This window comes from Salvia splendens, chromosome 11 (genome assembly GCF_004379255.2).
Source record: "Salvia splendens isolate huo1 chromosome 11, SspV2, whole genome shotgun sequence".
Classification (NCBI taxonomy): Eukaryota; Viridiplantae; Streptophyta; class Magnoliopsida; order Lamiales; family Lamiaceae; genus Salvia; species Salvia splendens.
This window is the reverse complement of record NC_056042.1, coordinates 33,734,715-33,753,350: the sequence shown is the minus strand read 5'-3', so window position 1 is coordinate 33,753,350 and position 18,636 is coordinate 33,734,715. Positions and strand designations below refer to the sequence as shown.

Sequence of the window (18,636 nt, the reverse complement as noted above, 5' to 3'; positions counted from 1 at the left end):
CAGCCGAAGCCGAATAAGGGGGGAAAAGGGATAAATGGGTACAAATATATTTATAGAATTTAAGACAAATAAAAAGTTTATTTAGGAAAAATAAAAACATTATGGGGTGAGAGAGGCTCGAACTCTCGACCTCAGGATTACTCAGAAGCTATGAGACCTACGCGCTAGCCAACTGCGCCACCACCCCTTGTTGAGTATAAGTTTCAAGTTCGTTTTTTATCTATTATGTTAAAGAAATAGGTCGAAATTAAAATTTAATCGATATGTTAAGGCATAGTTTGGTAGCTATAATAATGGCAGATTAGGCTATTTAACTTATATTATGGATCATTTGGTAGCATAAATTATTTATTTCTAAAGCCTATGATTTATGATGGGCTCGAGATAATAAACTCTCATACTATAGATAAATAATCTGGTCTCCATGGTCTGATTATTATTATTTTTTTTTTCACACACACACATACACATCGGACACACACCCACACACACATCGGAGTTCGAGATACATTGGCAAGCGAACCAGCCTCTTCCAGCTAGTGTTGCCCACGGTTCGGAACCGGACGGTTTAGGCGGTTCCGGTTCGGAACCGGCGGTTTCGCGGTTCGATTTTTTTTTTTTTAAATTTGAAATTTGGATTTATACAACAATTTGGAACAAGAGTACAAGACAATGTATAATTCAAATAGAAATACGACGAATAAGGAGAAAATGATATCAATTTTATTGAGTTTGAGTTGTAACGGACAACGATACATTACAATTTATAATACATATACATCTACAACTACAACTACAAGTATACAACATATAACAATGTAATATAATTTACAAGTGTCGTCGGACTCGGGAACGTAAATAAAAAAAACATGAAATGGGGGGGGGGGGGGAATTTGAAAAGGGCTTGAGCTCAACTTAAACTTTCAAAGTTAAACTTTTCAAATTTAAGTTGAGTTGTCTACGTATCCACAATTTTATTGAGGAATCAAAGCCCACGTAGTTCTCGGGATGATGACATATTGCTATGTAGAAATGTAGAAATATGGAATAATATATATTTTTTTGTTTTAGCAATTGAGAAAGAAAGACAACTTATAGAACTACGGGAACAAGTATAAGTGTATAACAATGCGTAATAAGAGTAGCGCTTGCATAATTAAATGGAAGCACGATAGCACAAATGAGAAATTGGAGACAAAGAGAGAGAATTGGGAGATTGAAGAGAGAAACTCTTATGGAAGAATTCGAATTTGAAAAAAAAAAATTGAATTTTCGGAAAAACCGGTGGTTTTGGCGGAAAGCCGCCGGTTTCCGGGCAAAACAGCCGGTTTTCACGGTTAACCGCCAAAAAACCGCCGAAACCGGCCGGTTTTGCAGCTGAAAAGCTGCCGCCGTCGGCCCCATCCCCGATGCCTTGATATACGCGCCCGAACCGGCGGTTCCGCCGGTTAACCGCCGGTTCCGAACCGTCCCGAACCGCCGGTTCGGTGACGGTTCTGGTTCGAAATATCTTGAACCTGAACCGGACCGCGACCCGAATTGCGACGGTTCCGGTTCGGGAAAATTGCCACGGTTCCGGTTCGAAACCGGACCCGCCGGTTCCGGTTCGGTGGTTAACCGCCGGAACCGGAACCGGTGGGCATCTCTACTTCCAGCCCCTCGTGTCCGCACGAACTAGCCCACCCCAGCCCTTCGTGGCCCCAACGAACTAGTCTTCTTCCCAGCTGGTACTAGGCATGTAAGCTATCTACCACCTCGTGGCCCCCAAATGAACTAGCCTCCATGGCCTGATTATTTATCTCCCTTAATTTTAAAATTTGACAAATCTATTTCTTACACAAATACCCTCATATTAACATATTTTTTTACATAAATATCTTTTGTTTTTAGTTCTCTACATTCGTATAATCCATTTAAATTTCATGAAAAATTACTTCACATTATTATTATTATTTTAATGACCGTAGCATACGTTAGGCTATGAATAGTCTTTATATAAATTAGTTTATTGACTTATTTAATTAAATGGCGGAGTACTATTTTTTAAGGAGATATACTCGCATGCAAAAGAGTCTCAAGATTTGTTTCATATTTGTTGGGCTATGAATCTATGTAAGATTAGTTCAAGTCTTCAACTGATCATCCAAAATTTTTTAAAATCCCCAACAACTTCTATTAAATACGTAGAGATTGGTGGACTTTGCTTATTAAAAATATAAATAGTGAAGTAGAAGATCCATTTCTCTGCAGCCTAACTCATTCATTATTGCATTCTTGAAACCTTCGGATCCCTTGGCTAATAAAATGTGTTTTGATATACCAATGCAAAGTACTCCTTCCGTCTGCGAATGAGAGTCCCGTTTTGTCATTTCAGTTCGTCCGCGAATAGGAGTTCCGGTTCTCTTTACTATATTTAGAAATGAGTAATGGAAACATGAGAGTTGAGAGAATGGAGTAGTGGAGAAAGAGACTGTGTAATGGAGATGGAGACTAGAACACATCATTTTATCTAATTTTAAAAATAACTCTAATTATTATGAAAGTTAATTAAAAGGATAATATTGTCTTTTACCTATTTTATTCTATTATTTGGAGTCCTATCAAACAACATAAAAAATAAAACAAATATTTCCTATAGTCTACCAAACGTGTAGAATAGATTATTAATCAAATTTATTAAGATAATTTGTATAAAGATAATTTAACTCAGGATTGTTTCACTAATCTACCAAACTATGCCTAATGATATTGTTTATAAGCTGCCATTGTTTAGTTCATTAATAAGATCATTATAATTAATAAAAAAAAGATACTGATCTATATAAACAAATAACCATATTGTAATAGAAATCACTTTAGCTATTACTATAATATTTTCAATGTATATAAACATGCATCCCTTAATATGTTGACCATAAATCTTAAAACTAGAAAAAATGAAAAACTGCAAGTAGATTATGTCAACTCATGGGTATTATCGTCAATAGCATGCACATCAAATGTCAATAACCAGTACATCAAATGTAACAACTTATAGTTGACATGAATTATATATATAGTTGACATTATATGTGTGTAGTTGACATGAATTGTATATGTAGTTGACAAATTTTTTTAAAAAAAAATTAAAAAAATTAAAATAGAAATAAAATAAAAAAAAATATTTATTGAATAAAATGTACCATGAAATTACCATTATGCCATTTAATAATTAATTAATCTAAAAATATATTCCATGCGGCAAATTCTGGACCACTCATTTAATAAAAATAAGTGGCTAATAATGAATCTAAATTCTCAATTAGGCTAAAAAATCACAATTGATCACCACCTTTATTTTAAATACCTATATATTAGAGCGATGATTCCATTATTGCAGACTAGTGAATTTTGTCAAAGTAACAAATTTGAAGAGGTGCATAGTAATATTTATTTTAAGGGTTAATTGCTTAAAGGTGTGAATTTTTTAGGTCAAAATGTGTTACAATATCATTTTAAAAATCAAAATGTGTGTTGAATTTTTAGGTCAAAATATGTTTCGACTTTCGTGTGTATATTGATATATACTATATATGTATATATCTTGTTCCCATTACTTTATTTGGTGAATATAAATTTGCAAACCCTATTGATCGACTTTCTTCCATGTAATGATACTCGGTCATACGTTGATAATTTAGCCAAATGTTCCTCCATGTAACGATACTAAATTACTAATCATACATCGATGAAAATTATTAAATTTATTGGAAAATTTAAAAGCAAAGATGATTTAACCAATTTAGGTCATCATGAATTGCAACTGAGTTTTGGCCACATGACGAACTAATTAGTCAACTATGACAATTTGGAATTGATGATAATAAATAGGGAAGGCAGACTTCCACTAATTACTCCCATACGACTATTTTATCTTCTTAATAGTATAAAATGCTTAAGTAGTGGTCCTATTAATCATTTAATTCATACTGCTGCTTTATCTAATTGTTACTAGGCAAATTACAACACTAGTTAGTTTTTATTACCTTATCTCTTCCCCACTAATAATACACTACAAAATGCACGAATCTCAATTAGAGTTGACATATATCACAGAATAAAATATGTATTGGGACAACTTCTTTTTTCTTATTTTTTTTAATTCATTATATTATTAATGAAGATGGGATCTTAATTCAGTCTTAAGATCATGAAATAGAGTAAATAACATATATAATTGCCATTATTAAGAGAGGATCTATCGCTACACTTTTGCTTAAAATATGTTTAGAAGAAGGAAGTGAGAGTGATACACCCTTAATCATTTAACTCGTTTATTTGAAAGCCATTATAGAATAACAGTATTAAGCATGTGTAATAATTTTCACACCTTTAATCAAATCATCATCATGGTGCCCTATTTTAAATTTGGACCGGTGGTTAATTGACATTTGACATTGTGGATTGGAACCGAAACCAGTCTCTTACATTCAATCGTAACCCTGATATCAGTTTATATGTACTGGTCCTTTTGAAATTAATCAACATCAACATCAACATCAACATCTACTACTAAAAAGAAAATAAAAATATTAACTGGACATATTATTACATGATGTATCTTATCAATCATAGTTATAAAAATCTATATTTTCCTTTTTTTCTCTCTTAATCCAAAGATTAGACGTGACCAATTTTTTTTCCATGTACGCGCATTTAGTTATCATGAAAAGATTGACATCAAGAAATTGCACAAAAAGAAAAAAAATAATGTTGAACACGAGAAACCACAAACGTTAATATCAATCAAAATTCACATGCAATGACAATAATTTCAACCTTAAATAATACTGTAACTTTCAATTTTGAATAGTAAATTTTTGTTCAAAAACCTAGTTTTTGAGCAAAATCTGATTGATCAAGAAGTCCAAGTTCCGGTAAGACGAGCCGCCAACGTCCGCAGCTGCGTGCGCCTTTCGCTTCCACTCCAACGCCTTCTTCCTCATCTCCTTCCCCTTCTCCCCCTCCATCAAAACCTTCACTAGCTCCGCCACTTTCTCTCTCGTCACCTCCCCCTCGATCTCGAGCCCCACCTCCCAATCCGTGCATGCATACCTATCACAAAAATTTATTTACATATATATTCTAAATTTTGCTTTTTATCTTTTAAACAATAATTCACATAAAACATAGTAGTAAAAAAACGAAAGATTGTTATATTAAAAATATGATTAATAACTATTTAAATCATAAAGTCGGTCAAATGCTAGTCAATCACTAATATACGAAATTTCAAATTTTCTCAATCGATTGAGGCAGATGTGTCCAGTGATACATACCTACAATTCGTCTGCTGCTCCGCGAAAAACGGCCAGCAGATCATCGGCACGCCCTCCGACAGCCCCTCCAGAGTCGAGTTCCATCCACAGTGCGTCAGAAACCCCCCGACCGCCGGGTGCGCCAGTACCCGCTCCTGCGCGCACCACCCCACCATCTTCCCCCGCCCCGCCACCTCCTCCACGTACCCCTCCGGCACCACCGCGTTCTCGCCGGAGACCAAATCCGGCCGGATGATCCACAAGAAGCTCTGGCCGCTATTCGCCAGGCCCCACGCGAACTCCGCCATCTGCTCCGGCGACAGCACCGTGATGCTCCCGAAGTTCACGTAGAGCACCGAGCTCGGCGCCCGGCCGTCCAGCCACGCGATCGAGCCGTCGTCCTCCTTCCATAGACTCGACCCGATCGCCCGGACCTCCGCGGCCTCCACCTCCTTCTCGAGGAGCTGCAGAGGCCCGATCGTCGATACACACTCGAACTTCGCGTTAATCGCATCGAGAACATCTCTCTCTAGATCATCAAAAGTGTTCAAAACAACCGCTTTAGCTCGAATTGCATTTTTTGTCTGCAAAATGTTGTAATTCACCATGATATCTTTAGCATCGGTTGTCCGTACAAAGCTGGGGAAATCCCTCAGCCTTATATTCTTCATCCCTTCCACCCAATCAAGCTCCTCATCGAGAAATCCATTGCTCAATTGCTCCTCCTTCATCGGAAACAGCCCACGCGCCACCAGCTCGGCGTAATTGCAGTATCCCAAGAACCCGCACGCGCTCGTCGTGAAGAAGACGACCTCCGGGACCCCGAGCCGCTCGGCCGCGTCGAGGGTGAAGCTCATCGCCCCGTCGGAGACGATGCAGCTGACTGCGGGGCAGCCGGGGGACCCGTTGAGGTCGTCGACCAGGGCGAGGAACGGCGCCAGACCGTTCCTCGTCAGGGAGTCGCAGAGCTGCGGGATGTCCTGGGTGGCGTCCTTGTCGGACGGGGGGAGGCCGTCCGGGATGGTGCGGAACTGGAAGCCCTCCAGGCCCGCCACGGATTCGGGCCCGCGGGCCCGGACCAGGCGGTTGTGGTTGAACTCAGTGTTGACGAAGGTGACGAAGAATCCCCTTGAGTGGAGGATCTTGGCGAATCTCAGTACAGGGGCGATGTGCCCCTGTGCTGGATACGGAATGCACACGACATGAGGCTTCATTTTGTTTTATGTTTGTTAATCTTGATGGATTGTGTTTTGTATCATTGATTAATGATACATATATATAGGAAGAGATTTGGAATATTGAAATTATGGAATTATTATTATAGTCACAAAGATGGATACGCACCAACCCATCCATTTTACTTGTTTAGGTTTAATACTAATAAGTTGCTAGTGTGTTGTCATTTAGGAATTGAATATGTATTTTAAGGATTAACCATAACTTGAATCTTCAGACTTTTGCTTTGTTTATTACAACCTTTCATAAAAGTTTTTAGAGTATTGTGTGTGTGCATGTCACGTCCCATTGTTGACATCCAAGTTTTTTTTAATGAATTCTTGTTTTAACAACTTTAATATAATATGGGTGGGTAGTTGAGGAGGACTTTTTAAGGAATCTGTTTGGTGAAGAAGTACTACTACTTTTTATCTTGGATATTTTGGGTAAAGAAGAAGCATTTTTGTTTTCACATTGGGTAAAATTTGTGAACAACTATAATAAGTAAAAGTGGTGAGATATCAAATGCAACAATGGATATGGTAAAGAGAAGTAGCATATGCGTAGCTACCTAAAGAAATAAAAGTGAAGTAGCATATAGTGAAAAGGTCATTATTGATGTCCGATGGCAGAGACGGGGTGGTAGATGTCGCTGGCAGTGGATGGCGGAAATGAACAAAAGTGAACTTCAACGAGGATGAGACAGAGTTAACACATCTTGGAGTTGCAGAAACTCCTAAAACTAAATTCGATGGGGTTTTTTATTTCTCATAGGAGCCGACAGTGGGGTCAGACTATTGCTCGACCACACCTAAATCTGACATTGCATCGCATGATAGAAGATCGGGTATAAAATATAAGTATATTTTTATTACTTACATATTATTAATATATATAAATTAATCCATAGTCAACTCATCAAATTCCTCAAACTCACAGTTGTCCTTTTCCTTATACGATAATTAATTATTGGCCAAGCGACCTTCAACCCAATAGGCTCTGTGATGTCGACAAAAGTATTTAAAAACATTTACATCAATAATGGAAGATCACGATTCACGTAAGTTTCTAAGTAACTAGGCATTTCTCAATATTTAATTTGAAATTACATAAGAATATTTTTATTCTGAGAAATTGAGAATTATATGAAAATATAAAGGGGAAAAATACCCGCATATAAACGAGATCAAACCAACAAGATCTCTTGCCAATAAAAGTTTTGTCGTGCCTCATCTTTGTTTAATTAAAGAATAAATCGAAAGTAAATTGTTTCATTTAAAGACATAAACATGTTATCATAAATTTGAATAGAAGAAAATGAAAAGAACCTACATCACATTTATGGAAACATGCATCAATCATTTCACTACATGTGGATATTATTTCTCATTAGCAAATCGGGATCACTAATGATTTTTTTTTATTATTTACGAAGCTCGAATCCCCATTTATTAATTGGAAAACTAATGATTTTTGTTTTATTTACGAGGCTCGAATCCCCATTTATTAATTGGAAGGATAAATAGCTACTCCCTTGAGCGGCACGAGATTTTATGCAGTATTATTTTGTGTGTTGAATAGAGAGGGTAAAGTAACACATGAAATAAAGTATAGATAAAGTTATTTTCATTTTAAGTAATGGATCATTTTGATTGGGATAAACCAAAAAAGAAAATGAGTCGTTTTCAATAGGGCATAACTAATATCTATTAGTTGAGCTATATTTTATCATCAATAAAAACTCAACTATACAAGCCACACATCAATTATGACTAAACTACTTTTAGATTTCATAGAGTCTCGTACAAGCGATTAATTCTATTAATTAGCTTTAATACACCATATATTATTAGTTGCACAGTGAAGACATATTTTGTATAAATCACACATTTTCAAAAATGTGAAATCAGTTATACATATTTATAATTAGTCACACATCATTTTCAAAATGTGGATCAGTTATATACATTTGACTGAACGCGTAACAGTAATACCATGTTTTTGAATTAAAAACAAAGGGACACATTTACCAAATTTAATTGCTGGATTTTCCAAATTTTGCAAATCCTAATGACCGAGCTTCTATTATAATCCAGTCATTAATTAAGTAAACTGACGCAAACTATTTTAAGCAATTTGTACAGATCATCATGAATATTTATGCACCCAAGTTGAGTTGAGTTCATGATTTATTTTGAGATTATTCCTTAAAAAGTAAAATAAAATTAAACATTAATAATTTTGTATTATCTCTTATTAATAATTAATTATACTGGAGAACTATTTTATTAGAATGGGCCGAACTAATTAAGAAATAACTGCAAAAGTACATGGGCCAAGTTTTAATGTAGTCTGCTAAAAGATCATAATACTAGTATGCTAGATTACTAGGCCTGGCCCACCTAATCATAATGAAGAATAAATAGGTAATATTATAATCGAAATTTTATAGAACTAAATTATATATTTACCATTAAGTACGTGATCAACACATAATTAATTTTAAACACTGAACGCATAACTAAATAGAAATAGTTCATATAAAAAACCATTTAAGGTATACTTCTTTGTTAGTTCATTACATGAAATTCAGATCTTGCATGATTACTTGATTTATTTTTTTATTTGTTTTCTTATAATGAATTATTTTATTTGGTTCTATTGATTTATATTTAAAAAGTGTTATGTCTTTAACATGACCCTGCTTAAATTTAATAATTTACTATCGTTACACTTGCATGCATTTTTTAAATCATTAATATTACCACTTGTGTAACGCACCTTGACTAATTCTCTACCTCTCCATCCTTTTCATAATTAACCTAGGCGTTACTCCATTGAATTGGAGAGTGAACCATGGAAAATATTTTTGGTATGTATGTATCACTATGAGAGAGAGGGACATGTAGATGTGTACGTAGATATTTAATATTTTTGTATTTATAAAATTTCGTCAAAGATGTTTATATATCATGAACATTTATTAATTAGGCATACTGATTTTTTCATACAAAACAAACGCTCGAAGCCACTGATATATGTGTGAGTGGAGAGTACAAGTAAACAAAACAAAGACCAAACGCAAATAAAAATTTCAAAACGAAATGAAAGTACACAAATAATCGAACTAAAAGGAAGAAAATATTATAAAGACAAAACACACAAAAATAAGCAATGAAAGTATACAAATAATCGAATAACTACAAATAGCAAGAAACAAAAACTCACAAAGGTAAACGACGATGTCACGACCGTAGTATTTAAATGTTGTAACTCTTTATCTTTGTCCATACAATTTCATGGCGGCTTTTTTTTAATTTAAACTACATTATCAATGTGACCTTTCGTTAATCCTCAGTTTAATTAACACTAATGACGATGAAATTAGTTGTTTTTATCACCAAATCTGATTACATACACAGACCACATTTCTTGGTATTGAAGGACAATGACCATTATGACCTGTTCTGCAAAATGTAGCACCTAAATTACAAACTCTTGTCTTTGTATTTACTTCATACACGGCGGCCCTCTCTGATTGGTCCAATTGAGAATCCAATGATAGTGACGTTCATTAAAAATTAAATTATGTGGCCAAATTTATTCAACACATCTTTTTGAGGAAAACATTTTTATTCAAATGGTAGTGGTATATATGCAACGTCGCATAGATAATTGAAATAAATATCAAAAATAGGTTAAAGTAAATATACAAAATATCAATCAAAGATCAACATGCATCATGATTCATGAATATAAAAAATAAATATATCAGTTTACCCAGTTTAATACAATGTGTATTTATATTTGAAATTAATACCAAACCAAAGATTTCACATTCTAATTTTTAAATACCATTACAATTGGTGAATATACATGCATGCAAAAGCAATGAACCATAATTCTAGACCTAATATGAATCGTTGTGGTCATGGACTAATCGACTTGACTCCATACTCCAACAGGTGGTTGGTCGACCTCAAAGCACCCGTCGGCAGGCGGCGGCGGGGGGTCGGTTTGCTGGTACTGTGTCATAGAAATATGTCATATTTTATTTTTCGTCCGTCCCATAGAAATGGTCTATATCCATTTACGACAACTTTTTTATCATCCTCTTTTACTTTATTATTTATGGGCCTCAATATCCACTACACAAATTGTTAGGTTTAGTATACTGAAAAGCATGTTTCGAGCAAGTTCGAACGAATAGAATCTTGCTTGTATACGGAAAAACTCTACAATCTACTTTTAACCCGATTCAGTATTATTCGAGCAGTTTGCATGAATAGAATCAGTATATTATTGCATTGTGTTTACTTGTGCGTTTATAAGATGTTTTATAAACATTTAAATGCATAAGAAGTAAACAAAGCCTAAGTCTTTTGCTTAGTAGACTGGTTGTGGGCGCCGTCCACTTTAAGGTAACTACAGTCGGTTCTATGCAATGCATTGCAAAAGAAAAAGAAGAATTTCACAACCTAGATAGGCTTTGGCTACCTATCGCGAAAGATTGCAATATTAGTCCGATTATTTCTAAGCCTTATTGAAATAAGATGACGTTGGTGTGGTATAGCACTGAATGGATCTAACAGTAAGACGTGTCTTTATGCTATCTACTGAAGGACTAGGTCTTGATAAAATATTATTTCTTAATCTACATACGTTAGCATTGAGCATACGATATTGATTATGCACTACTCTGACTTATCAAAAGGTGCGGGTTTTCGCAACCCAATAATCCTGATATATTGTAAATAAGTGTTTCGTGCTAAGTCCACTCTTGGAATTGATAAAATGTTAATTAATTAAGTCCATAGCAAACTTTAATTAATTAATGGGCATTTATATCTTAAGCGCGAGAAATAAATAATAAATAAAATGGAAACCCGGATTACTTGTAATTTCGGATTTGGATGGGGAGGTCAATATTACTTCTGTAGTGGCTGCTCGTAATATTCCAATATAAGCTTGTATTAAATTGTGGTTCAATTTAATTAGTAAAAAGCTAATTGGGGGAGCCTATATCCAAAACCTTCCATAGATCCCTGACTGGGACCAATATGTAACTATTATAAATAGGAGAATAAAGGAGACAGAAAAGATAATTAATTGTGAGAGAGAAAATTTCATCCCTCTCCTCTCTGCAGTAGGGGACGAAAATTTCAGCTCTCCTCCGTGAGTTTTTTCAGCTTCTCCTCCTTGAGAAAACTTTGTCTTCTTTATTCGAGTCCTAGTGTTTCGATAAGATCAGTCCGCACTAATATCGGAATACAGTTCGGGAATCAGTCAGAAGATCAGTGGTCTAGTATTGAAGATCATCGTGGAGAAGGCGCGAGCAATCGACGATTCTTTGGAGAATCAAATCGGTAACTCTAAACCGTAGAATTCATGTTTTAGGATTTATATTCTTTAAGCATGAATTATTTGCATTCTAGCATGCAATTCTGTGTTAACATGTGAATAGATTAATCCCATAATCTGTCAAATAGATCCTACGCCTGATTTATTTATTTTGTACAAGTCTTCTGTGCAAGGGGCTCCAAACTCCAACACAAATTTCAATTACTTTTTCTCCTTCTCTCATACTTTACCAATTACGTATTAAAATTCGTGTAAACCCTAAAGGGTCTATTTCTATGGGTCGGAGTTTTGAAATTGGTACAAGGGCAAAATAGTCATGACAAATTAATCTTATACACGAAGTATAGATATCAAACATTACATGGAGGAGGAGGAAGATATCTAGCAAAATGCAACGCCCTCACGCCGTGGTGATCCCATACCCGGCGCAAGGCCACCTCAACCCCCTCCTCAAGCTCGCCAAGCTCCTCCACTCCCGCGGCTTCTTCGTCACCTTCGTCAACTCCGACTTCAACCACAACCGCCTCCTCCGCTCCCGTGGTCCCGCATCCCTGGCCGGCCTCCCGGACTTCCGCTTTGCTGCCATCCCGGACGGCCTCCCCCCCTCGGACAAGGACGCGACCCAGGACATTGCCGAGCTCTGCGAATCCCTCTTGAAGAACGGCCTGCCTCCCTTCTTGGACCTCATCGAGGCTCTCAACGACGGCTCCCGCGACTGCCCTCGGGTCACGTGCATCGTCACTGACGGCCACATGAGCTTCACCCTCGACGCGGCCGAGCGGCTTGGGATCCCGGCGATATACTTCTTCACCACCAGCGCTTGTGGGTTTTGGGCGCATAGTCATGTTCGTGGACTCATTGAGAGAGGGATATTCCCACTCAAAGGTTTTTATTCTTTTTTGTGATTCGTTGGATTTTACCAGGCTACATACAGTCTTATTTATTAATATTTCACATATAGCTAATTAGGCCTATTAATTGAAGTAAGACCAACATAACACTAAGAAGTGACTCCTTAGGGAGTATTTTACTAGTTGATATAAATTTTATTTCATGTTTTTTATGTAGAACAACTTAGATGTGAAAAATATCAATATCTATTAAATTGAATAATGATTTTTTAGGTAATTTGTAACACATGGTAATTTTCCAAGTTTCGGGTAATAAGTGTGAATTGAACGATTGAGCGAAATAAATTACTACTTTGCTAGAATGTTCAACTTGTTTATTTCGGAGACTTTAAATCTCGAATGATACTTGTATATTTTGGCTAAAATTTATACTAATTCAAAATTTGGCTACTATTTTTATATTGATAACATAGACTAAACGAGGACAATGGTTAATACAGATGAATGTCAGATAAGCAACGGGTATCTGGAGGCGACGGAGATAGACTGGGTGCCAGGGTTCCGGAACATGCGGCTGCGGGACTTCACGAGCTTCGTACGAACCACTGATCCCGACGACGTCCTGATCAACTACAACCTCATACAGACCAAAAACGCGGCCCGGGCCACCGCGGTGATACTCAACACATGCGAAGGACTAGAAAAGGAAGTCCTCGACGCCCAACGCCAGAGATTCGAGAAAGTTCTATCAATTGGCCCTCTCCACTTGCTCGAGCGAGCCATCGAAGATCCACAGCTCCAGGCGATCGGGTCCAGCCTCTGGAAGGAAGACGACGCCTGCCTTCCATGGCTGGACCAGAGGGCCCCGCGCTCGGTCCTCTTCGTGAACTTCGGCAGCATCACGGTGGTCTCGACCGCGCAGCTGCTGGAGTTCGCGTGGGGCCTTGCAGAAAGCGGGAGCCACTTTCTGTGGGTGATTAGGCCGGATTTGGTCAGCGGGGAATCCGCGATCCTGCCCCGCAACTTCCTGCAGGAAGTTGCGGGGAGGGCGATGATGGTGGAATGGTGCGCCCAGGAGAGGGTGCTGGGGCACCCGTCACTGGGAGGGTTTCTGACGCACTGCGGATGGAACTCGACTATTGAAGGACTTGCGGAGGGGCTGCCGATGATCTGCTGGCCTTTCTTCGCGGAGCAGCAGACAAACTGCCGGTACCTATGCCGGAACTGGGAGGTGGGGGTCGAGATCGAGGGGGAGGTGAGGAGAGAGAGAGTGGCAGAGCTAGTGAGAGAAGTGATGGAGGAGGAGAAGGGGAAGGGGAAGAGGTTGAGAGCAGAAGAATGGAGGGATAAGATTCGAGCTGCTGCTCAACCTGGTGGATCTTCTTGTCTTAACATGGATTTGCTAGTCAATGAGATTCTTCTTAAGAAGAATACTAATTTGTAAACTAAACTAAAGACTTCACAAGTCATAACCATGTCAAACTTCAAAGGACATATGCATAGTAATAAAACATGAACTTAGAAGCATTGCCATGTTTCATCTCACTTATTAGATAATTACATTCCATCTTATGCTTGATTTAGTTCCCCAAAACCTTATTCTGAGGGAAATTCATTCTGAATAAGAACTTGAGCACCTTTAACAAGTCTCTCGATAACTTGACTCGCCGGTATAATCTCCTTGATGAGGCCGACACCTTCCCCGGCGTACATTACCATGCTTTCGATATCACCCGTTGTCGTTGCATTTGGGACCGTACCAGCAAACCGATGGATCTCTTTTTCCTGTGAGAAAAAAAACATCAATGGTCAAGGTACTTAACATTAGGATCATACTTAACATTAGGATCACTTATCAAGAATATCAAAACCCTCAAAAAATTCTGGCTAGTTGGATTTTGATGAAACAAGAAATAAACACTTACCACCCCATGTATGAGTGAACGACCGATGATTGGCTGATTGCTCTCGTTCTGGTCACTCGGAAAGTTCCTCCAGTCCACGAATGAAGGATCTATTAGGACACGGTGAGGTGCATCGGGCCATCTTGCACGACCAAAAACATCAGTGTACTCAGTTTCTTGCAGCTCGACCAGCTTTCGTTTGTAGATAGGATGAGCAAAGCTCTCTTCCGTTGCCAGGAACCTGTGATATGTTTATCTTGTAACTTCTTCGAATGTTGAAAATTAATCTCATCACAAATTCTGTAACTGAATGGAATCATAAAGTAATCAGAACGAATTGCAGTTCAAACCTAGTTCCCAGTGCAACACCATGCGCTCCCAATGCAAGAGCAGCTACATAACCACGCTCGTCCACGATCCCTCCAGCAGCAATCACCGAGATGTCACATCCACGGACAAGATCAACTACCCTTGGCAATAAAGCGATTAACCCGTCCTACATTTTAAGCATAAGATTAGTCCTAATTCGGGAAAAGATTTAGCTAACAATTTAAGATGAACGAAAAGAAAGGCACAACGTTAATAAACAACCTCACTAGTGTCAAGATTAACTATCCTAGACAGGCCACAATATATTTTTTAAGCTGATTTCTGGTACATGTTGGGCAAATACAAATTTAGACAAGAAATAATATACTCGAACGGAAGTTCTTTCCAAAACAATTACTGAATCATGAATCACAGTAATGGGAAGGCTGGATAGGACATAAAATCAAATGCTAATTATGTCAAAACTTAAACAAACAGCTGTATCAAGAAAAGGAACGAGAGAGCACTTACTAGCTATGATAATGTTGGAATACATCTTTTCTGCATATAGGCTAGCTAAGGAGCATATGCCTTTGATAGAATAACAATAACCATCCTAAAATCGAATATATTTGTGTTTGATTGATCTAATTAAGCCATTATTCACAGGTAATAGTTCACTAGCAGTCTAGCACCATGAGCTCTCGAATATAAACCTTGCTCAGAGTCGTCTTGGAAGGTCTAAAATATTCAATAAACGAGAAGTGCGCCCCATATGAAGAGAAGAGCATTAATACCTGACCAATGACATGCCCCCCAGCTTCACGCCCTTGAACCATGATCCCATCAACACCCACATTCACTGCTTTCTCTGCCCCTTCGAAGCTCCCAACCTACATGAAATTCAGTAAGAACACTTGAACTTCTGACCTCATCGGCGAAATGAAGGTACATACAGCCATGATTGATATCCTAATTATACAAATTTGACAAACAACTGCAGTAACAGCCTACCCCAGTCTTAATAATCCTTTAAACAATCATGATCGAAACAGAATCAATACGTGCATACCAAAAATCCTAGAGATGCCACAATTACATAAACGAACGATTAGATCAATACAGCACGAAAGTAAGCTCAAATACGCACTTGAGGTATAATCTTGACGCCATTTTGATGAGCCCGGAGTACAAGATCCCGGGAGCATTCGCCCCAATAGACCTGCAGAACTGCAACCTTCTCCTCCAGTATGACCTTTATGTTCTCTTCATGAGGAAAGGCAAGAACCACAGCAATCCCAAATGGCTTATCAGTCAAAGCCCTAGTTTTCCTTATCAGCTCCCTCACATAATCTGGAGCTTCCTGTTTGCGCAAATGGAGAAAACCAGCTAATATCATCATACAATTCGAGGAATCTCAGATTATAAGGTGGAAAAAAAGTTCATCTCAGTATAATCGAAGGAAGAAGACAGATAATTCAACATAAACTATGAGGTATTTCAGAATCGAAGATTTTTCGAGTAAAACCTAAAGGGGGAAATCCAAACCAAAATTGAATCATATAACTGCACAGAATCAAATTAATCGAATTCAATTATTCAAATGGAGTACAAAAGAAGAAGAAGGATTACCCAATCAGGAATTCTGAGAAAACCAAGACAGCCGGCGTTAGCGACGGCTGCAACGAGCTCTGGACCAGAGATGTCAGGCCCTAATGGCGCCTGAACTATGCCATACTCAAATCCAAGCACTCCTCTCCACCCCATCGATTGATTTGATTGCTCTTTCTCTCTCACTCTCTATGTCTTCTTATTAGCTGAGGAGAAGTGTGCAATTCGACTTTCCCTTCCGCAAACGTGAGCGAATTCATTTCTTCTGCAATTCCAGATAAAATAATTGGAATTGCAGCGTGTCGTAAGCGAATACGTATATACAGATGATTGGCTTTTTGCTGCGAAAAATTGGAAGTTTGATTAATCAATCCGTTTCAATTTTTGAAGAATTTACTGTTTACGATTTTCTGCAGTTACAAGAGCATAAACTTCATATCGAAGATAATCCATCATTTCCATGTACAATTTGATGATGAAATTGTGATAAATGATCTTGTTTGCTGCATATAGTTTGGTGATCTCTCATTTGAAGATTGAAAATGTAATATGTTACGGACTCAGTTCCCACATCGATGGTGAGAACAACTTACGTGGGTATATAGACTAAATGAGCTCTCTCTCCTAACAGGCTAGTCTTTTGGGATGAATTCTCCTGTTTGGTCTGTATCAATTGGTGTTTTCATTGAGAGCCCAAACCACTCGGAGTGGTGACCCACGGAGTCCGCCGTGACCAACGAGAACTCGGAGTGGTGGCCTGGCAAAAACCAGTCGTGACCAACGAGGACGTTGGCCCTTAAAGGAGGGTCGAATATTATAGGTATATAGACTAAATGTGCTCTCTCTCCTAACAGGCTAGTCTTTTGGGATGAGTTCCCATGTTTGATCTGTATCAATACAGACTTAACAGGAGAACTCACAACCGATGTGGGAACCAAAGAGTGCATTTGGGACCGCTCGGAGTGGTGACCTACGGAGTGGTGGCTGGACATAGAATCCGCCGTGACCAACGAGAACTCGGAGTGGTGGCCTGGCAAAGAACCAGCCGTGACTAACTAGGACGTTGGCCCTTAAAGGAGGGTCGAATGTTATGGGTATATAGACTAAATGAGCTCTCTCTCCTAACAGATTAGTCTTTTGGGATGAGTTCCCCTGTTTGATCTGTATCAATACAGACCAAACAGGAGAACTCACAGCCGAATCAGTTGTTCTCACAACCGATGTGGGAACCGAATCAGTTATTCTCACAACCGATGTGGAAATTGAGCGTTCTCTTGTTTGATCTGTATCAATATAGACCAAACAGGAGAACTCACAACCGAATCAATTGTTCTCACAACCGATATGGGAATTGAGTCCCTAACATAATAATGCTATGAACTAGAAATCAATCAATTTCGAGTTTTAGTTTGATTTTGACCGGTAATTATCCATCCTATTTACTTTCACTTTAGGTTCCATCCATCAACTCAAATTTTGTTAGGTTCTTGTCACAATTGTAGAAATTTTCATTTGCATTTTATTTGCATTCAAACAGAGAGAGACTTTAAATATTAGATATCACATTTTTAGGATGGGATCATTCTCTCTTCCATATACATAGCCTATAGTTTCACAATTTTTATACTTTATCAATAGCCTAGATTAACTGAAGTTGTTTATCCATAAAAAAATTGTAATAATAAAACGGTGATATGTGTCGAATTAAATAGTACTCCTAAGAGCATCCACTATAACACGCCCGCGGCTATAGCCGCGTTTGGGGCGGAAGCGGGGCGGAAGTGGGGCGCCTTATAGTGGCGGAGTTGTCCGCCCCGGAGGTGGACGCGGAGAGGGGGGAGGGAGGCGGCGGACGCGGGATAGCCGCGTGCGGGGCGAGGACGCGGCGATGGAGCTATAGCCGCGCCTATAGGCGCGGCGCCTATAGTGTAACGAGGAAGAAGCCGCGGCTATTCGGCGCGAATTTTTTTTTTTTTTTTTTTTTACATTTCAATTCACCTATAAATACACCACACTCCATTCATTATTTTCACACCATTCAAACACAACATCTATACAAATTTCTCTCACTACAATTTGGGGTCGAAA

At 38.2% G+C, this 18,636-nt stretch overlaps 3 protein-coding genes and 1 non-coding gene across 4 annotated transcripts; 1 reads left to right on the top strand and 3 right to left on the bottom strand.

Moving 5' to 3' along the window:
- Positions 1–102: 102 nt before the first annotated feature.
- Positions 103–187, bottom strand: TRNAM-CAU. The gene is given in 2 exon segments: positions 103–138; positions 150–187. It is a non-coding gene; the product is annotated as a tRNA-Met (tRNA).
- A 4,560-nt stretch (positions 188–4,747) lies between these two features.
- LOC121753785 (7-deoxyloganetin glucosyltransferase-like) lies at positions 4,748–6,653 on the bottom strand. The gene is made up of 2 exons (XM_042149038.1): positions 5,319–6,653; positions 4,748–5,094 (listed from the first exon to the last, which is right to left on the bottom strand). Exons 1-2 carry the CDS (start codon positions 6,509–6,511, stop codon positions 4,872–4,874), a joined length of 1,416 nt encoding a protein of 471 aa, XP_042004972.1. The 5' UTR covers positions 6,512–6,653; the 3' UTR covers positions 4,748–4,871.
- Positions 6,654–12,211: 5,558 nt separating this feature from the next.
- LOC121753551 (UDP-glycosyltransferase 85A8-like) lies at positions 12,212–14,251 on the top strand. The gene is made up of 2 exons (XM_042148757.1): positions 12,212–12,758; positions 13,225–14,251. The coding sequence occupies exons 1-2, from the start codon at positions 12,263–12,265 to the stop codon at positions 14,166–14,168; spliced, it is 1,440 nt and encodes a 479-aa protein (XP_042004691.1). The 5' UTR covers positions 12,212–12,262; the 3' UTR covers positions 14,169–14,251.
- On the bottom strand, positions 14,194–17,048 carry LOC121753552 ((3aS,4S,5R,7aS)-5-hydroxy-7a-methyl-1-oxo-octahydro-1H-indene-4-carboxyl-CoA dehydrogenase). The gene is made up of 6 exons (XM_042148758.1): positions 16,570–17,048; positions 16,088–16,300; positions 15,735–15,830; positions 14,979–15,124; positions 14,650–14,869; positions 14,194–14,509 (listed from the first exon to the last, which is right to left on the bottom strand). The coding sequence occupies exons 1-6, from the start codon at positions 16,702–16,704 to the stop codon at positions 14,321–14,323; spliced, it is 999 nt and encodes a 332-aa protein (XP_042004692.1). The 5' UTR covers positions 16,705–17,048; the 3' UTR covers positions 14,194–14,320.
- Positions 17,049–18,636: the final 1,588 nt, after the last annotated feature.